Source organism: Halichoeres trimaculatus, unplaced genomic scaffold (genome assembly GCF_033239565.1).
Source record: "Halichoeres trimaculatus isolate MK-OKI-2021-1 unplaced genomic scaffold, fHalTri1.1 fHalTri1_scaffold_12, whole genome shotgun sequence".
In the NCBI taxonomy this organism is placed as follows: Eukaryota; Metazoa; Chordata; class Actinopteri; order Labriformes; family Labridae; genus Halichoeres; species Halichoeres trimaculatus.
In genome coordinates, this window is record NW_027437190.1 from 31,061,143 (window position 1) to 31,079,095 (window position 17,953).

A 17,953-nucleotide genomic window follows, 5' to 3' on the forward strand; every position below is an offset into this window, starting at 1 on the left:
CTGCAGAAGAGCATCTCTGAACACACAACACGTCCAACCTTGAGGCAGATGGGCTACAGCAGCAGAAGACCACACCGGGTGACCCTCCTGTCAGCTAAGAACAGGAAACTGAGGCTACAATTCACACAGCAACACCAAAACTGGACAATAGAAGATTGGAAAAACGTTGCCTGGTCTGATGAGTCTGGATTTCTGCTCCACATTCAGATGGTAGGGTCAGAATTTGGCCTCAACAACATGAAAGCATGGATCCATCCTGCCTTGTATCAACGGTTCAGGCTGCTGCTGCTGGTGTAATGGTGTGGGGGATATTTTCTTGGCTCACTTTGGGTCCCTTAGTACCAACAGAGCATGGTTTAAAGTCCACAGCCTACCTGAGTATTGTTGCTGACCATGTCCATCCCTTTATGAGTACATTGTACCCATCTTCTGATGGCTACTTCCAGCAGGATAACGCTCCATGTCATAAAGCTGGAATCATCTCAGACTGGTTTCTTCAACATGACAATGAGTTCCCTGTACTCAAATGTCCTCCACAGTCCCCAGATCTCAATCCAATAGAGCACCTTTGGGATGTGGTGGAATGGGAGATTCTCATCATGGATGTTCAGCCGACAAATCTGCAGCAACTGTGTGATGCTATCATGTCAATATGGACCAAACTCTCTGAGGAATGTTTCCAGGACCTTGTTGAATCTATGCCACCAAGGATTAAGGCAGTTCTGAAGGCAAAAGGGGGTCCAACCCAGGACTAGCAAGGTGTATCTAATAAAGTAGCCGGTGCGTGTTGTACTTTTACAAGCAGATTGGTAGTAAATCACTTTACAAATTCATATCTTCTGGACAGAGGGTGAAAGTGCTCATGGGAAATGCAGTTTTCAATCCAAAACACACAGCATTGATTTTGTCCAAAAGAGTCACCCGAGTCGACACAACAGGAAAACTCCTTTATAGAGGCTTCAATTGTCAGCTTTCCATGAAGGTGTCAAAGGTCTTCTTTTTTCTAAAACAAACATCAGAGATTATTTATTCAACAGGATAACAACAGAGGAGAGGCGTAGTTAACATTCCCGAGGCAGTAAACAGAAAATGTTTGACCTTTTTCTTTGATTAAATGGCTTCAAAGATTGCTGCGCATTAATTTTCTGCCAATGGGCTAATTGAGCGATTATTTCAGCTCCAGTAGTTTAGTGTTTTTTTCCTTTATACGGTTGATTGTAAAACCACTTCTGCTTTCCTCAGCTGTGATGTAGTGAATAAAAACTACAAAGGGGTGTGTGTGAGAGTGTGTGTGTGTGTGTGTAAGTCTTCATGTGTTTGACATTTCCTGCTCTTTCAGCTCCCCACTGACACCTTCTTTAAGCTCCAGCTCTGAATCCCGACCCTCACACATCCTCCTCCCCGGCTCTAATCCTTCCTCTCACTTTCCTCCTCTTTAAAGAATCCACCGTTTACATAATCAGTGATTTCCTCTGAGAGCTCCTCACCCCTTCTCCTCTACGTCTCCCCTTCTTTCACATCCTCCCATGACCTCTGCGACTCTTCTCTTTCTCTTCTTTTCCTCCAATCTGACTCATTCCTTTGGGTCTATTTTTATCTCCTCCCTCTTTCTCACCCCCTCCACAGTCCCCCCACATGTAATCAGCGCTCTGTTGATGAACATTTTGATTGAACGAAGACAAAGCAGAGCGAGCGCAGGGGGGAGAAGCACCAGAGTCGGACAGCAGCACAGAGGATATACATTTTCATTCCTGTTCTTTCTTTTTCCTTCATTTGCATCTCTCTTTTCTTCTGTGTGGGGGCTTCGTCACACCTGACCGTCCCTCCGGCTCTCTGGTTGGATTCTGTGTCATCAGATTTGTTTTGTGACTTTGTGATGAGTGACTCTGTGGTTTTACGTGCTCCTTCGACTGCATGTGTGTGTGTGGGAGTGTGTAGGTGAGCATGATGGATGGTCTTCTCCTTGTTTGTATAAATATCCCCTTACATGAGAGCGGTTAATGATTAATGAGGGTTTGAAAGTTAGAAATGTTTGACCTGCAGTAAAACGACTGAATATTTTGTTCTGACAACATGAAAAGTATCACAAAACTGTACCAGATTATAAAAAATATATACATTTTGTGTAATCCCACAACAGATACAAGCCATGATTTCTATGTCAAACACGGCTCCATGGGCATTTCAAAATAAAAGCATGATTTTTCCTTAAATTGATGAGAGTACTTTACAGCACAGATGGGGCTTTTTTGACGATGCCTTTGATTAAAAATTAGATTTATTTTATTTATAATTTTTCTTTATGATTTATTTATTTATTTATTTTTATTTTATTTTATTTTGTTTTTTTTTATTTTATTTTGTTTTATTTTATTTTATTTTATTTTATTTTATTGTATTTTATTTTATTTTATTTTATTTTATTTTCCTAAAATGAAAGTTTACTCTTTTACTGTCTTGAGGCTGAATCTTTAGCTCTGAGAGATGACGATAACATGCTGTTGTCCACCAAAATGTTATAAATGCTGAGTTTTTATCTGGTTATGTAACAGACTGAACTTAACACTGACGTCTGTGCCATTTAGGACATCCTCAGGTCTCAGAGTGAGGTGTTAGACCTCGGATAAAAAAAAGCCTCAGGTCTGTGGAAAACCTTGGTGATGTGTCAGACTTCAGACTAAACTGCCTCAGACCTTACGGAATCAAAAAAAGCTTTTATAGACCGACATGTCTTATTCATTTGAGGAAATATAAATACCACAACCTGCCACGACAAAAAAAAAAACAGCAACAAAGTATTAGAGTTACAGGTCACAAGTTTGTGAGAAAAAAAACGTGAGGTTACAGAAAAAAACAGATGTCCAGACCATAGACTGTATAAAACATGGACGTAGCCTCTGCAATGTCATTGTCTGTTCCTGGCACTTAAAATGAGCTACAGCTACAGGGCGCTCATCAGTCATGTGACCTGAGCTGTGTCTCTGATTGGAAAATCAAACGATCCTAATAACTTCTAAACCGCCGGGATAGAAGAAAATTCACTCACCGTACAGTGTGTGCAGATAGTGAAATCAGCGTTCCAGACCCAAGCTGTTTTATGAACCAGGCAGTAAATATGTTTTTAATGCTGTAAAAGTCTGTTTTTATGGCTGGGTGCATACGTGAGTTCTGGTCTGTCTGCAGCCAGCCTCAAGCGGATTCTCAATGAACAGTAACTTTTAGCACTTTCACATTGGCTTCATTTTTACTAACTGGATGTTCCCCTTGGTCCAATTTTTTATTTATTTATTTTTATTTTATGTATTTATTTTTTAATTTATTTAGTTTGTTTGACAGGGGGCTGCACGGTGGCGCACAGTTAGTGCTGCAGCCTCATAGCAAGAAGGTCGCTGGTTCAATTCCCAGCTTGGCCGGTGGTTATTGGGCTTCCTCCTACAGTTCCAAAGTATCTCACAGTATGAAAACATCAGGTTAATTGAACACTCTAAATTGTCCATGGTGTGAGTGTGTGTGAATGGTTGTCTGTCTATGTGTCAGCCCTGTTATTAACTGGTGACCAGTCCAGAGTGTACCCAGCCTCTCACCCAATGACAGCTGGGATAGGCTCCAGCCACCTGTGACCCTGAACAGGATAAGTGGTTCAGAATGGATGTATGTTTGACAGGGACCATGCAAAGCAAGAAAACTGTCAAACCAGAGTTAGCTACAGAGCTAATTTTCATTGGTGGGTAGGAAGATGTAAAACATACATACAGTACAAATGATAAAACAAGCATATAGCATTTAAACAATATTTACTTATCAACAGTCCATCACACATTTAAAGTCAGATTTTTTTGTCTCTGGTTTGATGCAGTGGATGCTGAGGATTAAATCAGTGATTACATGATTGTTTTTCCTGGAGTAATAATTTTATTTTTTTTCTGTCTTTTTTAAAAAATATATTTATTTTATTTTATTTTATTTTATTTTCTGGGTAGAGTTGGTTCATTTGAGGCAGTTTAGTTTGAGGCTTTATGGTGTAAAGGCAGCTCAGCCTGAAGTCTGACACATGACAGGGGTCATCAGAGGTCAGGGACCTGAGGATGTCATTATGTGTGCACATACAGAGGAAGGAAGAAGTCAGAAGAAGTGATGGAAAGCGCATTTTCTAAAAAAGAAATAAAATAAAAGATTCAGAGTGAGTGAAATGTTTGACTGTTTGACACAAAATCAGCAAACTTGTCCACAGAGGGCGCCAAAATCCACCACTATAAGGGACTTAGATGGTTGGTTTTTAGCAAGAAAATACGGCTTTTTATTTTGTCGAGCCAGAGTGTGACTAGCAGAGCCAGACTTTTAGTCCCCCTTCCAAGTTTTCAACCTCATTTTTATCTCCATTGACTAAATCACAATACTTCCAAACCAAACTGAAGTGATGTCAACTGTTATCTGTGCTTGTTTACATCCAAGTATCACTTTGGTGTTTACCGGAGCTACAGCCCAAAAATGATCAATGACTTGTTTTATACCAACTCCTAACTCTGATGCCAAGTTGCATTGGCAAACAATCTTTAAGATGACTAAACACGCACAACTCTGCTTTTGTGAGTCATTGTTTTAGGCATGAAAAGATGAAAGTTACTTATTATCTTGGTACGTCCAACTTACAAGACACTTACAAGCAACAAAGTGTTCGGAATATTGGCCTTTAGTATTACCAGCACATGCAGTTCCCTTATAAAACACAGGCGTATGTTTTGGAATGAAATGTTGATCTTTTTTGTTGCAGAAACAGCATTTGATTTTTAACTTCTGCAGAAACTGGAACAGTTTTTTTTATCAAGTTGTGTGCTGAATATTTCCTCAAGTTTCCTCAATAATTCAATTTGCCTGACTTTTGCTGCCACCTAATTGTGTTTATCCTGGCGTTGGATCCTCACTACATGGGTATCCGGCCTGTGCTGATAGTCTTTTACGTCGTTGTGCGCTTGTTTGCACTGAAAGATAAAATCAAACGTGTCTGGCTCATTCATCACCGCGATAAACACAGATTTCCTGTAGTTTCTTGGACACAGAACTGAAGTCACCTGGTGCCACCTTCAATCAACGAGCCGCCCCTCTCCACATCTAACCACATCTCCCTCTCCTCCCAGGACCCGTTTGATGCAGAGCTTCAAAGAGTCCCACTCCCATGAGTCCTTGCTGTCTCCCAGCAGCGCTGCCGAGGCGCTGGACCTCACTCTGGATGAGGACGCCATCATCAAACCCGTGCACTCGAGTATCCTGGGACAAGAATACTGCTTTGAGGTGAGCGCTGAGCCCTGTGCGGTGTGAACAAACACAGAGCAGAAAATAGAAGCAGACATGTTGTTTATTCTGACAAATGACACTCATGTGAAAGATGTAAAGTTTTTCTTTTTACACGTGAAAGAAAAAAAAGCTTAAGGACTCTAAAAGAGTCTCAGCTCTTTCATATTTTGCTCAGTTTTCCACAGCTTTCCATTAGCACAACATGACAGAGGTTGAGAGTGAATGCAGGACATTGTTTTGGCGCCTCACTTGCAGTCTCCATAGTTACTAATGGCTGTGGTTGTTGAATTTACCATTGGCTGTAACCTCAGGTGACTACAGCATCGGGAACCAAGTGCTTTGCGTGTCGCTCAGCTGCAGAGAGAGACAAATGGATCGAGAACCTGCAGAGAGCTGTCAAGCCCAACAAGGTGAGGGGAGAGAAAGGGATGCTGTAGGTAGAGGAAGTCAAAACAAACGGATGGTCCCTCTGTCTGTGTGTCTTTCTCTCTCCTCCTCGTCTCCCGTGGTTGTCTGTTTTTCAGTACGAGCGCACCGCTTCATTTCTCTGTGTGAACTCCATCCTGGTGTCTGTGTGTGTCTGTGTTGTAAATTTAGCCGCTTCGCAGAGCAAATATTAAAGCTGCACGAGGTAACGTTGCAAATGGAGGCTCCAAACTGCTGTTTAGAAACACTTTTGTTATCTCGAACCCAGCGATGTGATGGAGGAGCATTACACGCAGCAGCTCATCTTTACAGACACTACATGTCTGACACGCCTTACCAAAGAGCTCTGGAGGTACAAAACATAAAAGATCAAACCCCACTGATTTAGGAGGTTTTTACTGATCTTCAGGAGACAATGGGCCTCAGTCAAAAAACAGTCATTAGAATTTTCTCATAGGAATAAAAACTCCTAAGGGTCCAGACCTTTGTAAGTCAAAGACACATTGTTTGGCCTTCTTTACCAATTTTTTTTCTCCTCCTAAAGTTTTAAAACTGTACTTCATAATGATAATTCCTCTGATGGAAAGCCTGCCATATGATAGTATTATCTTTTTCTGTATCATTAGATTTGATCAACTACCACAAATTTGCACCTTTCATACTCCCTGTCACTGATTTCTGCCTTGTTTGAGGCGATACATCTCTTAAAATCAACAGTTTTGCTGCAATCGTTAAAAGGCTTCTTTGCTTTTTAGTGTAACGCATGCCTTCATTTGTTCTTCATTTTGGTTTTATGTTTTTCATTTACAGGGATTGACTTTACGTAAATAGGCTTGAGTTAGCCAAAAGGCTAGATTCCTTCTGACCACATCTTAACTGTAGAGCAGGGGCCACAAACTCATCCTGGATCAGGATCAATATTGGTAGCATCATCTTAAAGGAGGGCCACTCTGTGAAGCACCACAAAACAACGCCATATTTCTGAATAAAATAGAATAGAAAATACTTTTTTATTCCCAAGGGGAAATTCAAGAGGAGTCACAGCAGCAATCAAGAAAACAAAAGTAGAGAAAGTGCAAAAAGCTCCATAATAAAATAGATGCTGACAGCTTGTCCATCATTGTCCAGTCAGCCAGCCTCCACCTCCACAGGGTCCAGGACTGAGCTTCTTCAGCAGTCTGTTCAGTCTCTGTCTCCTGGATCCTGTCTGCTCACAGCAGGTGAAGCTCTTCCAATGTGGCGTTCATGTCCAGTGTTAGCTCCAATAGCCATGTTTGTGGATAGCATGATGCTACTCTGCCTTCTGGTATTCCCTCTGTTGCTGGGTTAGCACAGCTAGCTCGTCCATCTTATTGGAGATAGATCTTACGTCCCCAATAACAATGGATGGAAGGACAGGTCGATGTCATCACTTCTTAGCTCACACCTGAGAACCAGCACGTCATCCTCACCTCCTTCTCCTCACCTTGTGAGGAAACATCAGGCCTTGCACCAGTTAGCATTGACATGCTACAGGCTGCTAACAGCTGATTTCACATGTAAACAATGCAGCTATGGTTACATGTAGGATCTCCAGACAAACACAGGAGAAAAAGTAGTAAAAATATCACTGAAGACAAAACCAGTTTGGTGTCCCATGACCAACAAATGAACCATACAAAGTAAAGACCCACTCCAAATGCAAAAATGACAAAAAGAGATGAAAAAAACAGACACATATTAAGAGGGGGTACTATTTATTAATTTAAAAAAATATATTTTTATCACACTGGTGTCTCGGGGAACCCTTAGTTCAGCCTCTGTGTGTGTGTGTGTAAAAACGTATCAGACCAGACATACATTACTGTTCTGGACTGTTTCCTGGGGCCCCTTTTATGCAAGTCTGAAAACAGACTGAAGTTCATCCTAAGGGTGAATAAAGACTGTTTATTTGTGTGTAAACACACATTTTATGCCGTCCCATATAAGATAGTGTCCCACTTTACCCGCTCTTGACAAAAAGCCTGGAAAAGTGGCTGGACCGCTGGAGGAAATGGGAACAAGCTTCATCTTCTTTAGAGGGTTACTACAGCTGTACAGAAAACAGGATTATCACAGATACAAAACTCCACCAACAAGCTGAAGACCAAAGAAAAAAGGCCATAAAACACATCTTCAAAGTGTTCATTCCTCAGATCTGAAGAAATTTTATTATCATATTTTCCCATCCACTGACAAAATGTCAACTTAAAATGATCCTACCTAGTTGAGGGCAGTGTTTCTGTCTGTTTATCTGTTTTTTTTTGTTTTTAAATTATCTTTGGACATATCTCAGATCAGTTACAGACACTTTCTGTCACTCCCCTCCTCATTCTGATCCCACATCGCAGGCAGCTCTCCTCAAACTCCAACACCTGCAGCGAGAAACGCTTCTTTTACTCTTTAGCTTGCATTTTCTGTGAGTGAAACTTTTCCCCCAAACAGAGCTGAACAGGCAGCTTTCAGCGGCATCTGGTATGCTAATGATCCAATCTCATGAACAAGCACGTCCTAGTGAAGCAGGGGAGCTCATCAGAATAATGAGGGATTGATGCAAGTTTGTTTAGTTAAAAGATTAAAGAGTTTTTGGGAATTCTTCCTCTTGCAGGCTAGTGTTTTTGCATGAGGCCCATTGTCAGTGTTTCCGTCTCTGAAACAGGATTGTATGATGGTTTAACCTTCCTAGTGCAGCTTTAAAGTCCTGTGACTTGATTTCCATCCTCATAACTTAAAAAGCAACAAATCTCAGCTCTTCGATATCAACTCAGAGTAAAAGCGATATCTTAATTCGACCCAGATTTCATCGTAGAGTAAAACCGTCCCTTATCTGGCCTCTGTTATTAGAAAGAGCGAACAGGCATGTGAGATATACAGCTTTGAAGCTAACCAGGGATGAGCAGTTATTAAGCCAGACTGAGATGAAACATCACCCGAGCCGAATGCCCCGTCCAGATGCTCGGGCCGCAGGGGTCCGGGCTGAGTCATGGCGCTCCAAAGACTCCACACGAGGGCAAAACCATCCCCCTCTTACCAGAAAACAACACGCTTTGTGCTCCTCAGACCAGATGCAACGACAGAGATAAGACTCGCTGCAGAGAGAAGGATTATCATTACGCTTCTTAACTTTCCTTCTAATTCCCTCTTTGAGTTTTTTTCTGTAAAGAAGACACTGCAAAAGCTGAAATCTTAAGTGTTTTTGTCGTATTTCAGTAAAAAATTGTCTTGTTGTACTTAATATGAGACACATTCAATTGATCAGTCCAGAAAAATGTCTTGTTTCAAGTTATTTAAACACAAAAATGACGTCTGAATTGCTTTCCAGAAGCAACAAAAACCTGCCAATGGAACAAGAAAGATTTGCTTGAATTTTTCTTTGAATTAGAATAATGTCATTTTTATCTTTAAATGACTTGAAATAAGACATTTTTCTTGACTGGTCAGGTGAATGCACTGCAAAAAAATGCCATATTAGTCTTAATATGGGCCACATTCACTTGAACAGTCAAGAAAAATGTCTTAATTTGAGTTATTTAAGGACAAAATGAGGTCTGAACTTTTGCTGCATCAACTTTGAAAAAGTAATCCATTTGCTGATTACTTCTCTAAAAAGTAACTCAGTTACTTTACTGACTACTTGATTTTAAAAGTAACTTAGTTAGATTATAAATTACTTAATTAGTTACTTTTAGCAACTGCCAACAACACCTGAGTCTACATGTTTTGTTTTAAAGTAACATGCAGACATTGGTGTTGTAAAACATGTAACCTACTTTACAATTAAAAACAAAAAATAGTCATTTTATATATTTTGAATTTCAAAATATAACTAAAGAAAGCTTTTACAGTACTGTTTTTAGTGCACTTAAACAGTCATTCCCAAAGTCTGGGTCCTGACCCAAAGGTGGGTCACCAGAGATTTTTTTTATGGGTCACCAAATTAGTCTTCAAAATGTTTACATGAAATTCATGCTTTCCTTAACCAGAAGAAGTCTTCCCTTGCCAATTTCTTTACTGATGATTGGCTCCTCACACTCTCATAGCTGGTTATGTTTACATTGTGAAGGGTCATCGCCACAATGTTTACTGTAACTGGAAATGTGTTACCATGTTTGTTTGTCTGTGAACAACAGAACTCAAAAACTGAAGAACAGATCTTGATGAAACTTTCAGGAAATGTTCAAAATGGGATAAGGAAGAAGTGATTAAATTTTGGAGGTGATACGGATCACCGTCTGGATCCAGGACTTTTTTTAAAGGATTCTTTATCATTATGAGATAGGGCTGTTTTCACCATATGTGTATAAAACTCCATGATAAATGGTCGGATTGCTTTGCAGAACAATAAAAGACAAGGTCACCATAAATTCTGACGGATGTAAAAGTACGATCCAGATCCTGGCGATATTCTGGATACTAAGATCTGGAATATGAAATATGTACTGGATCATCATCATTTTCAACACTGTCAGGAAACAAATTATCATATAAACCTGCAACTAACAGCAAATTGTAGCAGACAGTCTGCTGAAAGGGAGTATAACATTAAAGTAGGACTAAAGTGTTGGTGACAACTACAATATGCTTGGTGGAGGTCTGCGCTCTCGAAGTGCTTTTCTAGTTCCTTACAGCTCTGAGAGGAAAACACTGTCACTGTGTCATAAGAAACTTTAATCTGATTGCTAGTTTGGAAATAGTAACGCTTCAGATTACTCGTTACTAAAAAAAGTGGTCATATCAAAGTAACGCGTTACCTTGTAGCGCGTTACTGGCATCACTGCTTGTAACTATTAAAAAATTCTGCCTGTGGGGTAAGAAAAATGCACTAGTTTTAAGACGTTATTTTAATCTTGACAAGCACATTTCTCTTGTTCCATTGGCAGATTTTATTCACTTGTCACAAGCAATCCAGACCTCATTTTGTCTTTAAATAACTTGGAAAAAAGACACTTCTCTGGACTGGTTAGGTGAATGTGGCTGATATTAAGTCTTAAAATACATTTTTCACTGAACTAAGACAAAAACACTTTGTAAGATTTCATATTTTTTGCAGTGTGTGGTTCAAAAAAGGCATTTACTACTGAAAATGAGACAAAAACACTTGATAAGATTTCAGTATTTTCCAGTGGAGCAGCTACTTCACCCTGCTTTGGTGTGTTCCTTGTTTTTTGGTAGTGAAACTGAGATATGACAGAAAGTAGAGTAGATATAACACGACATGAAGAGAAGGAGAACTGGAGCCCACGCTGGTGCTGCTGCACCATGTGTGCACGAGCAAACTGAGCTACCAGATGCCCCACGCTTTCAAACGCAGGGGTTTGGAATTAATTATACCTCATGTTTGGCGCTGCCTATCAAAGAGCATACAAATGGAGAACTTAAGGAGTGTGGATCAAGCTGATGCTCGTTTTAAATGAGGACTTGAATAGTCTGAAGCAAACAGGGGACTCACAACAATGGCGTTTGAGCCCGATTGGAATGAGTCAGCCCCTTGTTTGCTGAAGCATCACTGTGCAATCAACGTGGCTTTCTCCCCCCCTCCCGCAGGGGATGTCAAATATAGCCGGGCTTTGTGATCATGATTAGGAAGTGTAGCTGTCTTCAGAAACATTAGCACCATTGTTTGTCCTTGCCTTGGAAGCACATGCATTGTGTCATTTGTGTCTTTGAATGTTTAAGTGGATTACTTTTTTGCCTCCACCCCCCACACTCTCTCTTCTCTCTTTTCATTTCTGTGTCGCTGTCACGCTGTCTCCAGTCTCTGTAGTCATGTTCAGAGTTGAGAGTAATTCATCAAGTTCTGCCTACAATCCACAGAAGCTCGCCCGCCATGTCGCCAGCTATTTCTTTCCTGTCATTCACTTTGTTCTCCTGCAGGCTGACCTGCTGTCGCCCTTCATTCACACACACCGTTTCCGTATCTCTTTGTTTTGTTTTTTATGTTCTGACGCTGCCGCATGGTTTCATTTTCCTCTTTTGCAGCTTTTGAATGTCAGGTTTCTGAGACGCATTTTCACCTTATTTAACCCGACTTCATCTCAACGCAGGACAACAGCCGGCGGGTGGACAATGTGCTCAAACTGTGGATCATCGAGGCCCGAGAGCTTCCAGCCAAGAAACGCTACTACTGCGAACTTTGTCTGGATGACATGCTGTACGCACGCACCACCAGCAAGCCCCGCACCGACACTGTGTTCTGGGGAGAGCACTTTGAATTTAACAACCTGCCTGCTGTCCGCAACCTACGCCTTCATCTATACAAGGAGACTGACAAGAAGAGACGCAAGGTAAGAAGTGAAGAAGAAGAGGATGTCTCACGTTCATGGTGTCAGCTTGTTCAGCTAAAACTTTTCTGTTTTGCTTCATTTCTTTACAAAGCTCCTTTTTTTGCAGCAGCCGTGGCAGGTGTCCCTTTTAGTGAATAAAGCTTTTAAAGCCTCTTTATGCAACCTGCTGAACACCAGAGCTAAAAGCCAGAGTGTGCACTTCACAAGAAAGCTTATTTTAACTTAACACCCAAACAGCCACAGTACTACTCCAGTGCTGAAAAATTAATCTGATGCAGAAATATGAAAAATTAAAATCCTTGTAGTTCTTAAAGTGTCCACTAGAGGGTGGCAGCAAAAGGCAAGAGTTACCAATGAGAGCCCAGAGCAAAACGTTCAACTTAACAGCAGAAAAACACGTTTATGGTGTGGTTCATGGGATGGTTAAGGAAGGGCTTTAACTTATATAATGATAATAATAACAATAACAATAATAATAATGATAACAACAACAATAATATTAATAGTAATAAAAATAATGCTAATAATAATAATTATGATTATTATTATAATAAAAACATTTATATAGCACCTTTAAAAGTTTGTTGTTTTAACTCGACACCCAAACAGCCCCACTACTTCTCCGGTGCTGAAAAATGAACCTGATGCCTAAATATGAAAAATAAAAAACCTTGTAGTTCTTCAATTGTCCACTAGAGGCTGGCAGCAAAAGGCAAGAGTTACCAATGAGAGGCCAAAGTAAAATGTCCAACTTAACAGCAGAAAAACACGTTTATGGCGTGGTTCTTGGGATAGTTTGGGAAGGGCTTTAACTTATTTTATTAAAAAATAAAAAATAAAATAATAATAATAATAATAATAATGATAATATTAATAATAATAACAATAAAAATGATAATAATAATAATTTTATTTATATAGCACCCTTAAAACAGTTTACAGGGTGCCCTTACAGCACAAGTCCCAAAAAGACAAAGCATAACAAAACAAAATAAAAACAAAAGTCAGCAAACAATAAACAATGAAATGATAAAACCTTAACAGGGGTAACAAACCTCAAACCAACAGAAGAGGACCCAAACTGTAAACTGTTAAAAATGTTATAAAACAAGATGAATGATAAATAAATAACGATACAACAATAGGACATTCATTTCACGTAGAAGAGAATACAGTTGAAGTAAATGAAACCAGTTAAAATTTAAAAAAGAAAAAAGTTGAAATGGAGTAAAAGGCAGCAAGAATTCAATAAATTGTTCAGGAGAGGATCTTGAATTTAGCATGACTGTGAAGATAGATTGTCTCACAATGGGGAAATTTACAGAATCATAGTTGAAAAAGTAGTGAAGTGTTAACAAAACTACAATTAGACGATATAAAGACATAATTTACTTGATATAATAAGTCTAACTTTAAAAAACTATGCATGGAAAGTTTTACTACAAAAAGATGATCTGCTCTCCAAAACAAATGCACACCTCGGCAAGAGTCACATCTTTACAACAGTGGGTGCTGGTGCTCATGGGAAATGGAGTCTTTATCCTGGAAAAATGCTAAGACATGAGTCCAGCCGAATGTGTCGCTTCAGTCAACGCCAAATAGATCGTAGCCACTGAGCCTTAGATTTCCAGTGCCCTGCACCAGGTCTGTGATCTGACCTCCACACCACATCAGTATCCACCTACAGTCTCAGACCATTGGGCGTTTAGGATATTGTGTCATCATTCCTCAGTTCCTACATGTCAAAAACACTTTAATCCAAAATCATTTTGAAGGCTGAAAGGTTTCCTTTTAACTTTGGAAAACAGTGTTTCTGAAAGCTGCAGTTAAACAACAGAGTGGAAACAAATAAGGAAATATGAGGAGGAAAGTGAGTGCAGGCTGTTTGCAATGTTTTTATACCAACAGCACGTGGAAGTCTTGCTGTGGCGCTGCTTTTATCTTCATTTGCTTCCCAACAAAACAGCTCTGGCTGTATAAAGTCCATAAGTTTGATGAGAGCGAAATAGGAGGGCCGTAAAACTGCTGTGATTATGTTCTGAGTGCTCAAACAAAATACAGCCTGCAACAACTGTGACTGATGAAGTACTCATTGAGTAATTTGAACGGATCAGTGACCTGATTGGTCTCCCACAGATACACCAAAACAAGGCTTTTGGGTTTTATTTGGCAAGACAAATCCATTTTTTCTGCCTCCTAAAGTTAAGATTTTCTAAATAAAACATTTATACAGCAAAGGGGTGAATAAGAAGTCTTGAAAACAACCATTTCTATATTCAGTGATGTCCAAAAAAAGAGCAACACCTTTTTGTTTTCTTGACTGATGTATTTTTTTTCTCAAAGGAAAAGAGCACATATTTAGGACTCGTGAGCATCCCCATCTCCAGCATCACGGGACGTCAGTTTGTGGAGCAGTGGTACCCGGTCATCCAGCCTAGCGTCCTCACCAAGGGGGCCGGTGTGGGAGGAGGGAAGATCATCAACGCATCCCTACGCCTCAAATCCCGTTTCCAGACCATGAACATCCTGCCCATGGAGCTGTACAAGGAGTTTGCAGAGTATGTCACCAATAACTACCGCACCCTGTGTGCTGTGCTGGAGCCCGTGCTGAGCGTGAAGAGCAAAGAGGAGGTGGCCTGTGCACTGGTGCATATACTGCAGAGCACAGGGAAGGCCAAGGTAGGGACAGAGGTGTCTTTATGGCTTTGGTTCCTGCTGTTTAAGACTCAGATTGCTAATAAATTGTTCTTCTCTGCAGGATTTCCTGTCAGACATGGCGATGTGCGAGGTAGACAGATTCATCGACCGAGAACACCTTATTTTCAGAGAGAACACTCTGGCCACCAAAGCCATAGAAGAGTACCTCAAACTGATCGGACATAAGTACCTCAAGGACGCTATAGGTGAGCCGCTCCACATTCAGAATTTCAGCTCAGGATATTGACATTTGCAAGTTCTGAAATTTACAAAACTTTTAAGTAAAGGGGAAATCTGCATTAAGAGGATGTTACAATTTTACTATGTGCCCTTCTCAGGTTTTACTGGATGAAATAATTTGGTTTATTGGTTGGAATATTTTACCTCTCATCCAAGTGTAACTGTCGATTTTCACTGGTTCTGGAAACGTCTGTTCTATGAAAGAAAGGGAAGGCATAGAAGATGACCTGCCATAGAGTTTTGGCTAATAACTTTTCCTCAACTCTTCCATCTTTAGCTGTGTCACGATTCAAGGTCTTTAGCCCACGAAGGACCTGGCTTTCTGTAGCCTGTGTAGACCTCAAAGATAAAACTGAAATGATTCTGGTCTACGTAGCATTTCCTGTTTGTCACTCTTGATGCCAACAGAGCCCACACCTGTCAGGCTTACATTACTTTTCAAACATCATCTTTTCAATCAAAACCTTACATTTAAAAGGATGTTTATTATTATTATAATAATTATTATAATAATTATTATTATTATTATGAGTTATAATTAACTCATAATTATTATTATGACTCAAAATGATTCAATTTATTTATTAATATTATTACTATAATTATTATTTTTTAAATTGTATATGATACAATCTATTGTTATTATTATTATTATTATTATTATTATTATTATTATTATTATTATTATTATTATTATTATTGTTGTTGTTATTATTATCATTATTATTATTATTATCATTATTATTAATATTATTATTATCTTTTTTGAAAGAGTATAAACCAACAACGCACATTTTCAACATTTGCACTCATTACGGGGGATGCTAGATCTGGAAAATATAAATAAATATATCAACTAGTAATTAAATTAATAATAGTTTTAATTGCTTTTATAGAGCACTGAATTCATTGAATGTATTGTTTGAATTTTCTGTATAAAATTGAATTTATATATATAGATATATTCCTTTTTAAAAAATTAGATTTTTCCAGGGAGTTTACATTAATGACCTTAGAATCTTTCCATATTGAGAACATTTACAATTAAGAACTGCTTTCCTTTGTATATTATTTTAAAAAAAGAGCATTAATGGCACATTTTTTACAGCAAAAAAAAATATTTTTCAATGTTTTACGAATACAATTACATAGTTTTTGCCAGAAATCCTTCACAACTAGATAAAACAGGACTCCTTCAGGGGTTCGGCCATGGCCATAATCTTTGGCGCTCACGCGCATTGAATCTTGGGATATGTGAAGCTAAGAAGGATTCAGCGAATCTGTCCTTTCTGTCCTCTGCACCTGAAAAAGAGGCCAGATTCTTCGGCCGTATTTTTGAGGATGGGATGGCCTTCGTAGCACAGCTGTGACATAATCGGTCTTCAAATTCAGCTTCTGCAGCCTCTGAATTGGAATTCAGCTTTTATCTTGCTTCAAACTGTCTCATTTCTTTTAGCAGCGCTGCATTTCCTCCACTGAACGTGTCGCTGATGTTAACATCCCTGTAAAACTTCCCCAACACTGATTCCTTTCGTACTCTTGACTTTCGCTGCTGTTTGTCTCTGTGTAACAACACTGGGCCTGTTTTTTATAGCTGTACCTTTGGGCTGCTCCTAATGAAATGTCACTTTCAGGGGAGTTCATAAGGGCCTTGTATGAGTCAGAGGAAAATTGCGAAGTGGATCCCATGAGAACACCTCCCTCTGTGCTCCCTGACCACCAAGCCAATCTCCGAATGTGCTGTGAACTGGCACTCTGTAAGATCATTAACTCCCATTGGTGAGTGGTACACAGTATAAAACCTTTGTATTCTGTTTCAACCTTAAAAATGTCTGAGTCATCACATTTTTTCACTGACTCTCCACATCTTACAGTGTTTTTCCTCGAGAGCTAAAGGAAGTTTTTGCGTCTTGGAGAGTGCGCTGCGCCGAGAGAGGTCGAGAAGACATTGCCGACCGGCTCATCAGCGGGTCCCTCTTCCTGCGCTTCCTGTGTCCCGCCATCATGTCTCCATCGCTCTTCAATCTCACCCAGGAGTATCCCGACGAGCAGACGTCACGCACACTCACCCTCATCGCAAAAGTAGTGCAAATCCTGGCCAACTTCTCAAAGTCAGTGCCATTTTATTTTCAACTTGAATTCAAACATTAAATCAACTCAATATCTTGTTTTCTGTTTTGAGCAAAGACCAAGCATCTAACAAGGGCTCAGTTAAAATCTACAGCAGAGGAAAAAGATACCCTCTCAGATCACAAACAAAAATGGTTTTCTAAAGTAAAGCTTTGGATTGTTTTCTTCTCTGGAGGTGAATAAAAAGCTGACAGAGAAACTCAATATTTTGCTTTTGTCTGTGTTTAATCTTCCTCCTCTGCAGAGCTCATAACTTGTGAAAACTGAAGTCTTATCAGGTTGTGTGTTCCTCGGTCAAAACTGTGCAGCCTTCAAGGAGCAAAGTTTCAGTGTCAGGGGATTTATCTGAAAAAGACAAGATTTGAAACAACAGTGTCATCAGCATAGAGGCAGAGTGTCCCACAATGAGTGGTTGTGCAGCATATTAATGAGGAAGATGATGAAAGTGCTGTAATTAATTTCTTTGTTGTAGTTCATCCACGGGTCTGTGGTGATTCTGAGACAAAGCTTGTGCTGTTATTGCCTGCTTACATATGTTTGAATAGTTGCGCCTGTATGCTTAGCTTGTAGGTGGCAGTCTAGACTTAAAGAGCTTTTGAGATGTTTTAACTGTATTTCACTAAAACTTGAATTAGTTTTGAGTTGTCTGGGTGTTTTTAGAAGGAAATGTGTCACTCAAAAGCAGTGTTGGGGAAGTTACTTTTAAAAACTAGTGTTTGCTAGTTACTCGTTACTTCTTGAAAAAGTAGTCCCTTACTTTACTTAAGCCGCTTTTCCACCAAGCAAACCGGTTTGGTTCGTCTCCGTACGGTGCGCATTTTGTGGCGTTTCCACTGACTTATCCCAGGACAGATCCCCAAATAACC

The 17,953-nt window shown here is 39.7% G+C and overlaps 1 protein-coding gene across 7 annotated transcripts in view; it reads left to right on the top strand.

Moving 5' to 3' along the window:
* syngap1b (synaptic Ras GTPase activating protein 1b) overlaps positions 1–17,953 on the top strand; it is a 249,653-nt gene that overhangs the window by 189,643 nt on the left and 42,057 nt on the right. For all 7 annotated transcript variants that reach the window (XM_074683101.1, XM_074683105.1, XM_074683099.1 and 4 more), the window contains 7 exons: positions 5,136–5,289; positions 5,604–5,702; positions 11,781–12,020; positions 14,364–14,699; positions 14,779–14,923; positions 16,592–16,736; positions 16,832–17,068. In XM_074683101.1, coding sequence (XP_074539202.1) covers positions 5,136–5,289; positions 5,604–5,702; positions 11,781–12,020; positions 14,364–14,699; positions 14,779–14,923; positions 16,592–16,736; positions 16,832–17,068 — 1,356 coding nt within the window. The remainder of the gene's footprint in view (positions 1–5,135; positions 5,290–5,603; positions 5,703–11,780; positions 12,021–14,363; positions 14,700–14,778; positions 14,924–16,591; positions 16,737–16,831; positions 17,069–17,953) is intronic.